Consider the following 14,640-nt stretch of genomic DNA (forward strand, 5'->3'; position numbering starts at 1 on the left):
TTACGTTCTTAGCCCCAACTTACTGAAGTAAGAATTGGTTGGACCGTGATTTAAAACCAGGCCTTTGTGATTCCAGAGGCCAGATCTTTCCACTCACTGATTCTTCCAGGTACACAGCAGGCAGTTGGTATGTCACCCACTGAAGGTACAAGGGAAGTGGAGCCCCAGTGCGGAAATGCTATCCATCCTGTTCTCTTAAATTACTTTTCAAAGGGCTTTCACTCAGCACCCGAAGACACGGTGGAAGGAAAAAAAAAAGCTTTCACTACACAGTAGTTTTAAAGGACTCTCAGAAGCATAGCAACCGTTCCTCACCTACTTCCAGTAGAAATCCCTTTAGAGACGTCAGAAAAAGCAGGCTGCTTAAACCTTTCAGTTTTCTTTTTACCATCTGTCTTTATTTTTCTTCCCCGAAACCAGCCATTTCTGACATAAAGACCGAACCAATTATGCCACCCAACAGTAAGCAAAAGGGAGTGAGGCAAAGTTCTGTTGCCTGGAATGCCAGTAACATTTCCGAAAGCAGAAATACTAGAGGCCAGCCACTTAGCAAAAGGGATGCAGAGGACCCATCAGCTGCTGGAGAAGAATTCTCAATCACACCCAGGCTTGTTGAGGAGAAATCAGCTGAACGGCAATTTATTCCTTATGGCGGTAGGATTCAAATGGCATCCACTCTTCCCCTATCTGCAGGGAAATGGAAATTACTTTTGTGGACATACCAAATCTCAAGAAGAAGGGGTTATTTTCTATACTCTAGTCTGGGAATGCTACACGCGCACTTCGAAGGGGAATGCCAAGAGGTTCTTCGTCCCGGATGTAAGCATCACGGATGTGGAAGCCCGGGATGATACAGAGAGCACCGTCGGATTCCACCTAAAAATGCCTGATCAGAAACTTTACCAAGCATGGCCAATTCTTGGTTCTCTGAAGTTGACGGTCTCATTCCCAAACTGTCTACTACCATCAATGCCTCCTCCTGCTCTCTGCTCAGGTGGTCCTGGGCTATAAAACCTGGAGCCAGGTAGGCTGTCACGGAAAAGACGAGACGGATGAATACATACGAAGGACAGAGAACAAGAAAGTCCATTGATCTCCAGAGCTAACTCATCAGTGGAAGCTCCAAGCTTCTTTTTTCATTACCAGCTCATCCCTCATTACAAGGCAGTGGTGCAAATTCCCAGGTGAAGAGAATAAGTCAACAAATTAGCCCTCTAAGGAGCCACCCTATGTCTACTCTGTACAGAGGCTGCAGGCCAGGCTTAAGAGGCTGCATGGATTCTGGAAGCAAGTTGAAACTGAAGTCAAAATCCTTATTATTAGTATTATCTTTCTGAACTGACATGTCTAACATTTGTGATTTGGGGAACTGGAAGAAGATTCTAATCTAAAGATTTCTAAAACTGTTTCCAAGGCTGCATTGTCTAAGTTAAATATCACACAAGCGCTTCTGGAGAGAACAGTTCCTCCAAACACTAAATTCAAAGGGCAGCTTCTCTCATGGTTCCTTACTATGCACTGCCTAACCCAATACACAACCTTTCAACTAATGGAATGTTACTCAGCCTTAAAAAGGAAGGAAATTCCAGCACATGCCACGACACAGATGAACCTTGAGGACAACGTGCTCAGTGAAGTCAGCCAGTCACAAGACAAATACTGAATGATTCCCCGGATACGAGGTCCCTAGTGCAGTCAGGTTCATAGAGACAGAAAGCAGAATGGGGGCTGCCAAGTGCTGGTAGGGGTGTAGGGCAGGGAGGTGGGGAGTTAGTGTTCAACAGTACAGCGTTTCTGCCTGGGAAGATGAAAGGTCTGGAGATAGAGGGTGGTGATGGCTGCACAGCATGGTGAATACACTCAATGCCACAGAACTACACACTTAAAAATAGTTAAAATGGTAAAATTTATGTTATGTATATTTTACCACATTTTTTTTTTTAAACTTCTCCAGGTAGACTTTTTCCCTTTACTGAATTTTGGTAGTAGCTGAAGTCTTCTCATTTCTATGGTGATCTGTGGTGGAGGCTGAGGTGAAACGCTCTAAAATCAGAATGTGTGGGTCTGAGTGCAGGCTCTGCCCGTCATTAGCTGTGTGGCCGTGGGCAGGTTATTCTGACCCTCCACATGGCATCTTCATCTTTATAAAGGGAGCAGAATCAAGCAACTTCAGAGTTGGGGTGGGGATTAAGAGAGTGCAGTTGGGTGTGGCCATCACAACAGTGCCTAGTGTGCAATAAGCACACAATAAATGTTGTCTCTGTCTTCAGGCTGAGCCTGTAATTAGCACTCCTAACTAATCCCAGGCTTTAACTTTCTCCATCACCTTCTAGGTCTGTCTGCTTGATTCTATCACATCTCTGTGAGTAACGGAGGGAGGTGGATAAATCCTTTTCTAGTGAAAGAGACTTACAGAAAATTAGATTTTAAAAGGAAACTTCCTATGAGCAGCTGGAACAACCACACGGTGGCAGCACCGACACTGTCACGTGACAAAAGCCAGTTCCTCAAACATGGCGCCTCAGGTGGCTACACCAACTCCTAGGCCAAATGTGACACAAAAACGCATCAAGTGGTGAGGTGTGGACAAGGAATATAATGGAGTCATTTACTGCAACTCAGAAAAATATTTTCTTTCAAGTCTGTAAAAACTGGATAGGTCAAATGTGGGCTCAGACTAGAATATTTTTCATAGCTATAGTAAGAGTGTTTTGAGAAAGGTGACAACCACAACCAAATGAGTCTGCAAATACCACAACAGGACACACACCATGTAAACCTTGGAGCTGAGGGGAGATGAACAGGCACACAGGGGCGACGCAGACTCCTAAGCCAGTGCTGACGACAGCACGAGCAGGCTGCCTCTCCCCTTCCTGAGCTTCCCTCTCCAGGGCTCTCGGCTATGACTGGTTCTTTAATTCAGGGATGGGATGGGGCTAAGAGGCAGTGGGTCACCCTGACTAGATTATACGATCGACTGCAGACCTGGAGAAGGGAAACTGGCAAACACAGTTATTGCCAGCCAGCTACCAATGCACAGAGGATAGTCTACTCCTGGCATGGGGCAGACCACTAAGATTCATGTTATAATGCCCCGTTACATGGAGAATATAACAGGAATATATGAGACATAAGTATCATTCTTGTAAGTGTAGCCAAATTCTAAACAAAAATTGGCATGAATGTTACCATTTTAACTATATTCATACTAACCCCTTTTTTTTAACTTATTAAAAAACCATGTAAGTTATTGTCTAAACAGAAACATCTTTCCCAAAATATATTAGGTGGAACTTGAGGACCATGGCATTCTCCTTGTTAATAAGGCAATGCGTCCTGATTGAATAAATTTGTAAACAGGTGTGTATGTATGTGTATCTATATATGTAAATGTTATATAAAATATATAAACTGAAATGCACTTACTTGTGTAGATATAAAAATACAACTGTGTCATGTATAAAATGATGCATTTCTATATATATAGAATATCTATATCTATAGAATATAGATATAGATAAATATATAGTGTGTATATATATATCCCTTCTTGAGGGTGCACAGAAAGATAAAAATATAATAATACATAAAATATACCCTCTTAGGGAATCACAATAAGTATTAGAATATTAGAGGCTCTGAAAAAACCTTCAATTAAGAAACCCAATTAACTTAACCTTCCAAAATAGAATCTTCCTCCCACCCTGCACCTGTTACTGTCCCTGCACAAGTGTTTGGTGAAACAAAGTGGGAAGCCTTGATTCAGAAGGAAGCCTGCAATGGACACATGCAAAGCACAAAAAGTGGTCAATTCCAAATATGGGAATAGGGAAAGGAGGCAGCGAGGTGGTGGCAAGAAAAGAGGGAGAGCACACATAAGCAAAATTTACAAAAAAAAAAACAGGTCCAACTTCTCTTGGGAAGGATATACACAAAAAATTGCAACACTGGTGACTTAGAGAGAAAAATGATGTGCTGAGGAGGAAAAGGACATTTGCCATTTGATTTTTCTTTTAACCACACGCATGTATTTTTTTCTTCTGTGCTTTTCAAAATTCAAAATTCCTAAGTAATATATTCAATAGGGCTCAAATTTTGAGGCATTGAAAAGGGATACAGCAAGCCCTCTCATTCCTGTCCCAGCCAGCAGATGCCCTCCAGAAGGAATCAGTGCTATTAATTTCTTGTGTAGCCTCCCAGAGACATGTTATGTATTGACGAGCAAATACTTTTACGCCATTTTAATAGCAGTAGCATGTTATGCAGGCTCGCTGGCACTTTGTGTAACTTATTCCACCTTAATGCTATGTGTTAAGCCCTAAAGGCCTTGACACTCTTCCTGGCTGCACAGCGCTGCAGCCCCTGTCTGGGCTATAATACATTTAATCATGTCCCACTGGCAGCCTCTAGGTTTTGTGGTTGTTGCTTTTTAACAAACAATAATAGAGTGAAAAGTTTTCTACATTTGTTATTTCGAATTTCAGTGATCAGATCTGTAAAATACACTTCTGGGTATGGAATTGTAAGTTTTAATGTCGACAGATATTCTTGAATTGCCCTCCCAAGAGGCTGTATCAATTTAAATTATTACAGGACACCTGAAAGCACCCGTTTCCCCACTTTCACCAGGACGGTATTATCAAACTCTCTGATCTCTGATAATCTAATGAATGAAAAATGTACTGGTGTATTCTTATTGTGCATACCTCTATATGAGAGACAAAGCATCTTTTCATACATCTATTAGATAGGCAAATCTTTTTTTTTTTTTTTTTTGAGACAGTCTTGCTCTGTCGCCCAGGCTGGAGTGCAGTGGTGCAGTGGCACAATCTCGGCTCACTACAACCTCTGCCTCGTGGGTTCAGGTGACTCCTGTGCCACAGCCTCCTGCGTAGCTGGAATTACAGGTGCATGCCATCATGCTCGACTAATTTTTGTATTTTTAATAGAGACAGGGGTTCACCATGCTGGTCAGGCTGGTCTCGAACTCGTGACCTCAAGTGATCCTCTCACCTCAGCCTCCCAAAATGCTGGGATTACAGGTGTGAGTCGCTGCACCTGGCCAGCAATTTCATTTTCTATAAAATGTGTTCACATTCATTTTTCTATTGGGCTATTCATATTTCTTTCATATATCCCAAGGAATTCTTCAGATATTAGACAAATTAGCTCTCTTTCTGTGCTGCAAACTACAAATATTTTTCCTAATTTGCTATTTCTCTTGAATTTGTTCATAGGTTTTGCCATGCAGGATGTGTATATGAGAGAGAGAGAGAGAGAGAAAGAGAGAGTGAGTGAGAGAGAGAGAGAGAGAGAGAGAGAGAGAGTGTATGTGTGTGTGTGTGTGAATTTAATTTTTTCTTTATGGATTCTGGGTTTTCAAATAAATTATTTAAAAATATTCCAAAACCATCTGGGCACGGTGGCTCATGCCTATAGTCCCAGCACTTTAGGAGGCCGGGGTGAGCAGATGACCTGAGGTCAGGAGTTTGAGACCAGCCTGGCCAACATGGTGAAACTTCGTCTCTATTGAAAATACAAAAAATTAGCTGGGTGTGATGGCACGTGCCTTTAATCCCAGCTACTCGGGAGGTTGAGGCAGAGAATCCCTTGAACGCGGAAGGCGGAGGTTGCAGTGATTGTGAGATTGCGCCACTGCACTCCAGCCTGGGTGACAGAGCGAGACTCCATCTCAAAAAAATAAATAAATAAAATGTTCTAAAACCAAGGTATCTGGGAAGGTGGTGGCTGTTACGGACGGAATGCTTGTGTCTCCCTAAAATTCCTATGTTGAAATCATTCCCCCTAGGGTATTAGGAGGTGTAGTCTTGGGGAGGTAATTAGGATTACATGAGGTCATGAGGGTGCAGCCCTTATGAATGGGATCTGAGTAGTACCCTATTAAGAATACTGAGAGAGCTTCCTTCTGGCTCTGCCATGTGAAGACTGAGAAGACGGCCATCTACGAATCAGGAAGCTGGCCATCCCCAGACACCAAACCTGCAGACACCTGGATCTTGGGCTCCAGACTGAGAAATAAATGTTCGTTGTTGAGGTCATCCAGTTTATAGTATTCTGTTCTAGCAATCTGAGATAACTAAGAATGTAGAGGCACAGTTTTTTAATCTCTCAGTCTCCTCTGAAAAGAGACAGAATGATTGATTCATAACAGCACTATTCACCACAGCCTAAGGTGGTAGCAACTTATTCATCGACAGATAAATAAGTAAACAAAATGTGGTAGGTACATACAACGGAATATTATTCTGCCTTAAAAAGGAAGAAGATTCTTCCGTGCTGCAACATGGATGAACCCTGAGGACATGCTGCTAAGAGAAATAAGCCAGTCACAGAAGGACAAATATTGTATGACTATACTTCTGTGAGGTTCCTAGAGTAGTCAAATTCATAGAGACAGAAGTAGAAGTGGGGACTGCCTGGGCCGGGTGCAGAGGGAATGGGTGGGCATATAGTGGGAAGGGGGAGGTGACTTTGCAGGCTCCAATTTGCCATGTGTGCCAACATGGAGAAATCTGACATAAAAGAAATCTGTATGCTTTGAGCCTCTAAGCAAACAGATCAAGTCACTACAAGGGAAAGAAACCCAGATTGTCATCAGATTTTACACTGCAACTCTATCATGGTAGAACATATTTAGGTTCCTCATTGAAAGATAAGACGAGTGGAGGACTTTGTATCCAGCCAAACTGGCCCTCAAGGATAAAGTCTGCAATGAACTGTCACTGTCATCAAGAAGCACAAACTCAAGAGACAGTGTCCCCATATTCCTACTGTGAAATATCTCCCAGAGGACTGCTTTAGAAAACCAAAATGACTGGAAAGACATCAACAGAAAATTTGATGGTGAGCATTCAACACATATTTGTCCACAGAACTAAGAGACCAAATAGCATACGGAAGGCTCGATGCTCTCAAGAAGTACAGACAATACAACCATCAACAAATAGGGAAGAATGAGAGGTTATACAAAAAAGATGAGACGCTTGCTGACTGCCTTCCGGGTACCGGCTGGGAATTGAGGGCTATTCCTCCAGAGCAGATGCTGAGGAACACAGGGGAAGAGTGATGAGGACGTTACTGGCTAATTTCAAACACAGCTCCAAGTGGGGAGGCAACAGACAATAGAAACCCTCCCAAAAAAGAGAACGTAAAGGAATTTTCTAAGGTGGATAATATTAAGGTAACCATTAGAACAAAAAAATACAACACAAATACACCAAAAGACAGAAAAGAAGGGAGGAAGACAGAGAGACACAGAGGGACAGTGGGAAGAAGGAAGGGAAAGAAAATGAGGGGGGTAGAAAGGGAGGTGGGGGGGGGAGCGGGGGAGAGAGAGAGACAGAGAAAGAACATGCAAATAAAACAGACCACACAGTAAAAGGAGGGAGGCAGTGAATAGAGTGAAGGAGAGAAACTGAGTTTAGACTTCTTTGAATATACTTTGTTTTACTGATTTGACTTTTGAGCTCTGTAAATATTTTAGATAATTATAAAACAAATTACATTTTAAAAAGCAATCCCCAAAAAAATCAAGTCAAATGAAACAAATGAACCTAACTACATATATAAGAGCTGGTGGCAGAACCACACAGAGGAGAACTACCCCACGTGACATTAAAACAGTAATTTGAGTGTACAGCCTAGCGAGATTTTCCCTAAGGATTAAAAAAAAAAAAAAAAAGCAGAGCAAAAACATTCATTGGACGAGTGTGGAAACATGAGCACTGACCAGACACCCAGCACACAAAGGAATCAGTGATGATTTGGGGGAGTGACGACAATGGTACTGTGGTTACATTTCAAAGAGCATCAGTGCCTTTAGAGACATGTATTAAAATGTTTTTAGATGAAATGGAAAAAAAAAATCTATCAGAGCTCAAGCTTAAATATAAACACTATCCATATTGTGTGATAGAAATGAAGTAATATTTTGTGTGTGACACAAACCTTTGTCTATAGAGCAGGATGTCCCTTCACTGTCCCTTATTTTAAATGCAGCATTCTCAACTGTAATATAATTTAAGGCCTGTTTTCTAAAGTTCTGAACAACCCTTTTGGCTCGAAGAAATGATCCTTAATCCCAGCCCCACAGTCAAACTTCTTGACAAACCCCTTGCTAATTCAGAACTCAGAGAAGCGAAACCAGCCCTTGCTTTAAATGAAGGGAAAGGAGTGCAACGGTGAAGAAGTCTACTGAGCTCAAGCTTCTCGTCCTTCCCCTTCCTGATTTCTTTAAGCTTGGGGTCTAGCACGTGGTCACAAGCACTCTAAGACTAAAAGAAGCAATGTACTTAACCAGATGAGCTGAATCTAATCCTTTAAAACATACACATTTATGAAAAGTCATTTCTAAACCTTTTTTTTTTGCATCAATATTGTTTTATTGTTTAAGGTTTCCATTTCAAACGAAAACCCAGTGCTGTCAATCCATTATACCACAGCTCTGCTGAAGTCCAGTTGGAAGCTCTGAATTACTCATTCATTCTTTCCTTGGTATTAGAAGGAAAGAACCTACCCAGGACCTAGGGGAGGGAGAAGCGTGGAGCTGAGGGGTGAACTGATAAATGGTATGGGCCGTAAATCGCAGGTGCATGGGGTAATAAGTCCTTAGCTCTGCCCAGAGGAAAGGGAAGGCTTAGTGAAGAGGAGATATTTAAGCGATGTATCAAAACCATTTTATCAAGTAGAGACGTACACTCCAGTAATTGCAGGGTAAAGGGCCCCACGGGGAGTGCCAGCCTGACTTAGCCAGCCTGATGTCCAGAGGCATGGCTGATCTGCGCTGCCATGTCTTGTCTGTGAAATGAGGACAATGGTACCAGCCATGACCGAATGCTTTTGAGGGTTAAAACAACAAATGTTTTTAGATGCCTTGCAGGGTTCCTGACATATCATCGGGCTCACTGCCCGTTTGTTCTCTTTGTCTTCCACCCTTTGAGGCAGAAATGTAGAATGTAGGAATGTGCTTCACAGGAGTGTGTGTAAGTGTGTGTAAAAGACAAGGAGGCCACAGAAGAGGGTGGGGTCAGCCAAGCTTCAAGGCTGTGGACTTGACCTGGGCAACGAGATGCCCACTAAAGTATTCTAAGCAAAGGACTTGGTCCGTAATTGAGAAAGATCATTTCCATAGTTGCATGGAAGATGGACTGCAATCACACATGGAGGCTGTTAAAAACGCGGGCAAAAGTGAGCATGGTCTGAATACCAGCAGTAACAATGGGAACTGAGAATAATGGGTGAACTCGAGATAATTCTGAGGGTGTATTTCCAGGGCAGGAGATAGGAGCTTGCAGTAATACAGGGAGAAGCGGGAAGCAGGTTAGAAAAGAAACAAAACAAAACAAAAAACCCTGAGATATCAGACAGGAGAACAAGATGACTACTATCACCTAATACTGACTGTGTAGCTCTACTCTGGCAAAAAGCATAGGGAAAAAAAGAGCAAAAATCAGATAAAGGGCATTGAAAGCCTCTGTAAGAAAATGTTAACACGCTTAAAATGTGCACATGGTGTGTGTGCAAGGAGGGAATACTCCACAGTGGCAGCTGTGGAAACCTTGGAACGTGGCCCCCCTGGACTTCCACACATCCACCGAGGGCAGCTCGCAGGAGAGGAGCAGGGGCTGAGAGTGCGCGCGGCAGTGGCAGGCCTGCGACTGGCGATCTGCCTCTGGTCTGCACCTTCCCCTCCAGGGCACCAGAAGCTCAGCAGCTTTCTTCTTTTTGCCTTTGCTGCCCCCTGCTGAACGCTAGTAGATCAGTCTCACTCAAAAGAGGAACAAAGATGAAAAGTTTATCAACGTTTAAACGTAGAAAAGAGGTCCTGTCCGCCTTCACAGCCCACAACCATAAATCACACATCCCGTCTTTCACTTTCAGAACCTACCCTTTGCTGCATAAAGCACCTGAGGCCAAAGAGCATTTCATTCCACAACAATCACACTGTCGTCTCTAAAATCTGACCAACATTATTAAGAACTTTTTATTATTAATTTAGATATTCATACGAAGCACACAAACATATCAACATTATGTTTTGTTCCCCTCAAATACACGGTAACCTGAACAACCTAACAACTCATCAAGTAATAGTTTTTAGGAGACCCGATTTATATCAATTGCATTTGCTCTACCAACTATATTTAAAATGAGTGTTTCTCAAGTGCGTTAAAAATGTTCTCCTAAGGAAATCAACTAGATGGGGTTCCTACAATATCAACTTAGTTGGTAAAATGGTTATCGATATGGTTACAGTAAATCTATAGTAAATAGATTTACAGTATTACTAATCTATAGTAACGCTTTTCCTATAGATGATAGAAATCTAAACTTTAATTCAACAACTTCCTGACAAATACAAATTCTAAATTCGGAGACAAATTAATCTGACTTCACTCTTTTGCTTTATAAGAACTGTGTTCTTGATCCTTCTCTGAAGGTCCACGGAAGAGGAAAGTTGATTAGAAATACAAGCCCATACCTAAAGTAGCAGAATTAAGTCAGAAGTTGGAAGCCTGACTTCTCCACTCTTGGCAGTGCCTTCTTAGTCACAAGCTGTTCGACCGCCCGAAAGCCTGTTTCCTTATCTATACAATGTGGATTTGTGGAGAAAATTAAACAACAGATATAAAAGCGGTGTGTACGGCCCGGTACACAGGAAGGGCCGATGCACGTTAGTTACATCTGAATGTCCTCTAACTGGTGACTTAGAGGCATCTTTCTGTGACCAGTTAATTACAAACCTGAAATTTGTCCTTCGGAATGTTCCTCCGGGCTCCTTTTGCTAAAACCAAAGCCTCTTCCACTCTGCGGCTTGCTAGGAGATCCTGTATTTGTTTTTCCAAAGGTAATGGAACCAAGATGTAAACTCCTTTACTTGTGGCAACGATCACTCTTCCTGGGAAGAAATTGAGCATTGTCGGAAAGAGAGAAAACCTACTGCCTGCAAAAACCCACAACTGCTCCCCCAAACTGGATCATTACCTGATTTGTTGAACAATTTCCCCCGAGTTTTCTCAAAGGAATTCCTACAACAATTATAAATTATAATGCTTTTCTTTTTCCCGCACTGTCAACTGTCAGAAAAGGGCAAACTCTTACTATGACATTTCCAAAGAATAACATCTTGGTTTTTTTTGCCTTTTTTTTTTTTTAATTGAGAAATGCTGGTAAATGTAAAATCAGTGTCGTAAACACATGATACATAGCCCATTGAAGATGGAGAGTGCAATCAGGGAACACTATCAATAAGAATACACACCATTTTTAAAACATTCTTTTCCCTCCAAGTTAGTTTACATAAAATTAAAATGTTAATGTGATATTTCGAAGCATGAGATAATATTTCATCCTCATTTGCCAACCAGAAATACCTCCAAAGTCTTGCCATTAATATTTTCATCTCCCCACAGTCCTGCACGTTAACCTGGCCCACTGCCATTGTCATTTTACCTGTGAGCCCCTCCACAGGTAGTCTGTGGAAGAGTCAGAACTGCGGTCCTAGACGAGCTCCTACTACTAAGCTTCCAAATTAAATTTGGTTCCCTTCTGCAGACACTTTCAGCTAAGCACCACCTGTTTACAGGAAACAATCTAACTCTTTCTGTCTTCTGTAGCACAACTAAGGCAGTTTTTCTCATTCCCAAATGACATTCTGTCCCTCCTCTGCCTGGAGTCATTTTTCCCAGGAAGCCTCCCTGTGTTCCCATCCTGGGCGGGTTACATCCTCCTCCTCTGTGTGTCCACCACACCCTGAGCCCGCCTCTACCACTCAACAGGCACCGCACCACAATATTGCTCTGTGTGTGACCCCAGCGCAGGCACCGGAGCCCCACTGGAATTAACCCACTCAATGGCAGGAACTCGGAGCCTTCTTATCTCCTGTAAGCATCTGTAAGACAGCACTTGGCACAGCGAGGGTACTAAAATCCTTCGTTTGGTGAACTAAAATCCTTAAGTGGCAAATGCAACGCATACATCTAGATTCGTTCCCGGTTGGAAGAAACTATGATAAAAGCCATTCTTAGGTCAATTGGGGAAATCTGAATATTGGCAGGACAGGAGATGGTATCATAAATTAATGTGAATTTTTTTCAGGAGTGAAAATGGCATTGTGATTTTGTAGGAAAATGCCCTTATTCTTGGGAGATGTGTGTGAAAGAATTTTGGGATTAAATATCATGATATCTTCCTCTTACTTTCAAATGGCTCAGCAAAATGGTAACAAGTATTAAATCTAGGTGAAAGGTTCCTGGTGGTTTACTTTGTCTCTCTTACCACTTTTCGGAATGCTTCCAAGTGTTCAAAATAAAACTGAGGAAAAGTAGAGTAAATTCTTCAAGTGGCTCACCATACACACGAAATGAAATCCCTCCTGCCTCCGCCTCCCCGATTACCCTGGTCTGCTGCAGCCTCAGGTCACGCTGCCCCTTCACACACACCATGCACTACGGTCACAGTAAACTGCTCGTGTGGCCTGAAGCCCACAGTACCCTCTTTAACGGATTCGCATACACCTTTCTCTGTACCAGAAGGTGCTTTCACACAATATCTGCTTGGCTGACTCCTACGCATCCTCAAAGGTTTGGCTAAAACAGCACCTCCTTCAGGAAGTCCTCCCTGCTATCTCTAGGAAATACTTTCTCCTCTGCTCTCACAATGGGCCTTATTCCATCGTGATCACGCTTTTATGCTGCCATAACTATTTGTTTAAATGTCTGTCTCCCCACTAACTGTGCAGCCCCTGAAGCACAGAGGCTGTACTGGAGTCATCTGTGTATCTTCTATGCCTAGCGCAAGGCCCAATTCCTAAATGATATTCACTGAAGAAATATCACAAAAGAGTTAAGGAAATTTCACTAAGACTTCTATGTGAACGAGTACCTTCAAAGTCCTGTAGGATGTGGCCCTCCTTAAAGGGCAGGGTCTGCTTCTGTTGCTGATCCAACATGCTGTGGACTGTGATGAATTCGTCATCGAGCGCTATGACGTATGGGAAGGACACAGCCGCCCCAATCACGTTCTCCGACCAGTGCACGGGGGCGCGCTGGGATATCCCTGCGACTGTGGCAAACATGCCTAGAAGTCAAAAGAAAGAGTTAGGTGGGCTTCCGAATAAGCGTGGTGTCTTTTTCCTGTAGCTACGTCTAGATGCAGAACGTCCCCTGCCCACCAGCAATTTTCTTGTACGGTCTGGTATTTCAAGAAAGGAAAAATAATATAATATGTTGTATGTGTGAAGAGCCCTACAGGAATTGATTTCTGTGAAGAGAACTACCTTACCCAGAATGTACATCTGATATTTACTTCCGATTCAAAATGAGGTTGTAATAATATTACCACAAACTTAGTAAAATAAAAAATAAAAAATAAAATAGGCCGGATGTGGTGGCTCAGGCCTGTTATCCCAACATGTTGGGAGACCAAGGAGGGCAGATGGTGCTTGAGCTCAGGAGTTGGAGACTAGCCTGGGCAACACAGCAAAACCTCAGCCCTACAAAAAATATAAAAATTAGCCAGTTGTGGTGGTGCACGCCTGTAGTCTCAGCTACTCGGGAGGCTAAGGTGAGAAGAACACTTGAGCCCTGAAGGTCAAGGCTGCAGTGAGCCATGATCATGCCACTGTACTCCAGCCTGGGCGACAGAGTGAGAGCCTGTCTAAAAATAAATAAATAAAATAAAATAAAATAAAATAAAATAAAAATGAGGTTAAAAATACATTTCCATATAAGCCACATGACGATTTATAAAGCATGTGTCCTCACGTGAGGACAAAGTGACTTTCAAATAGGGTGCGATCCTGAGGATTCTGCTCAATTTCTGCTCAAAGAACATGCTCTAGACAGCACAACTCTCATGGTCACATGGACACCACCACCATCGCCCAGCCTCACCATGGAGGTCTAACAGGGTCCCTGCATTTACCTGCTCACGGCTGAACATTGCCCAACCAGAGAACTATGCAGTACAGAGGCCCTGATGATTGTTTTTAAAATAAAAGGGGCAAGGGCCTGGGGCAGTGGTGCATGTCTATAATCCAAGCTACTTGGGAGGCTGACACAGGAAGATTGTTTGAGCCCAGAAGTTCAAAACCAGCCTGGGCAACATAGTGAGACCCCATCTCAAAAAGCACTGTCATAGGACAGTGCTTTAAACCACAGGTTTAAAGTCTGGTGTTTACTATGCCATAGACAGAATCTGTATATAGGTATGGTGTGAGAGGTGTTACAAGTGATCTTCCAATTTGCTTATAATTGTGCCAGTTACAAGCAGAACAAAACTTAAGAAGGTTGGTTCATTTAGCCTGATGCCCATGTAGCTGAGACACAGCGCATCATAAAGATTATCGACTATTATTTCCCATCAGTCCTAACACTACAACCAACAAAGGATGATAATGGAGTACAATCTTTTTTTTTGAGACAGAGTCTCAGTCTGTTGCCCAGGCTGGAGTGCAGTGGCACTATTTTGGCTCACTGCAACCTCTGCCTCCTGGGTTCAAACGATTCTCCTGCCTCAGCCTCCCGAGTAGCTGGGATTACAGGCATGCACCACCACGCCTGGCTAATTTTTATATTTTTAGTAGAGACAGGGTTTCGCCATGTTGGCCAGGCTGGTCTC

The 14,640-nt window shown here is 42.7% G+C and overlaps 1 protein-coding gene across 4 annotated transcripts in view; it reads right to left on the reverse strand.

Moving 5' to 3' along the window:
• Positions 1–14,640, reverse strand: part of TGFBRAP1 (transforming growth factor beta receptor associated protein 1) — a 72,362-nt gene that overhangs the window by 21,444 nt on the left and 36,278 nt on the right. For all 4 annotated transcript variants that reach the window (XM_077958954.1, XM_015113043.3, XM_077958956.1 and 1 more), the window contains exons 5-6: positions 12,904–13,098; positions 10,764–10,918 (exon numbers count right to left, since the gene is read on the reverse strand). In XM_077958954.1, the coding sequence (XP_077815080.1) occupies positions 10,764–10,918; positions 12,904–13,098 (350 nt within the window). The remainder of the gene's footprint in view (positions 1–10,763; positions 10,919–12,903; positions 13,099–14,640) is intronic.

The sequence above is a fragment of the Macaca mulatta genome, chromosome 13, assembly GCF_049350105.2.
Source record: "Macaca mulatta isolate MMU2019108-1 chromosome 13, T2T-MMU8v2.0, whole genome shotgun sequence".
Classification (NCBI taxonomy): Eukaryota; Metazoa; Chordata; class Mammalia; order Primates; family Cercopithecidae; genus Macaca; species Macaca mulatta.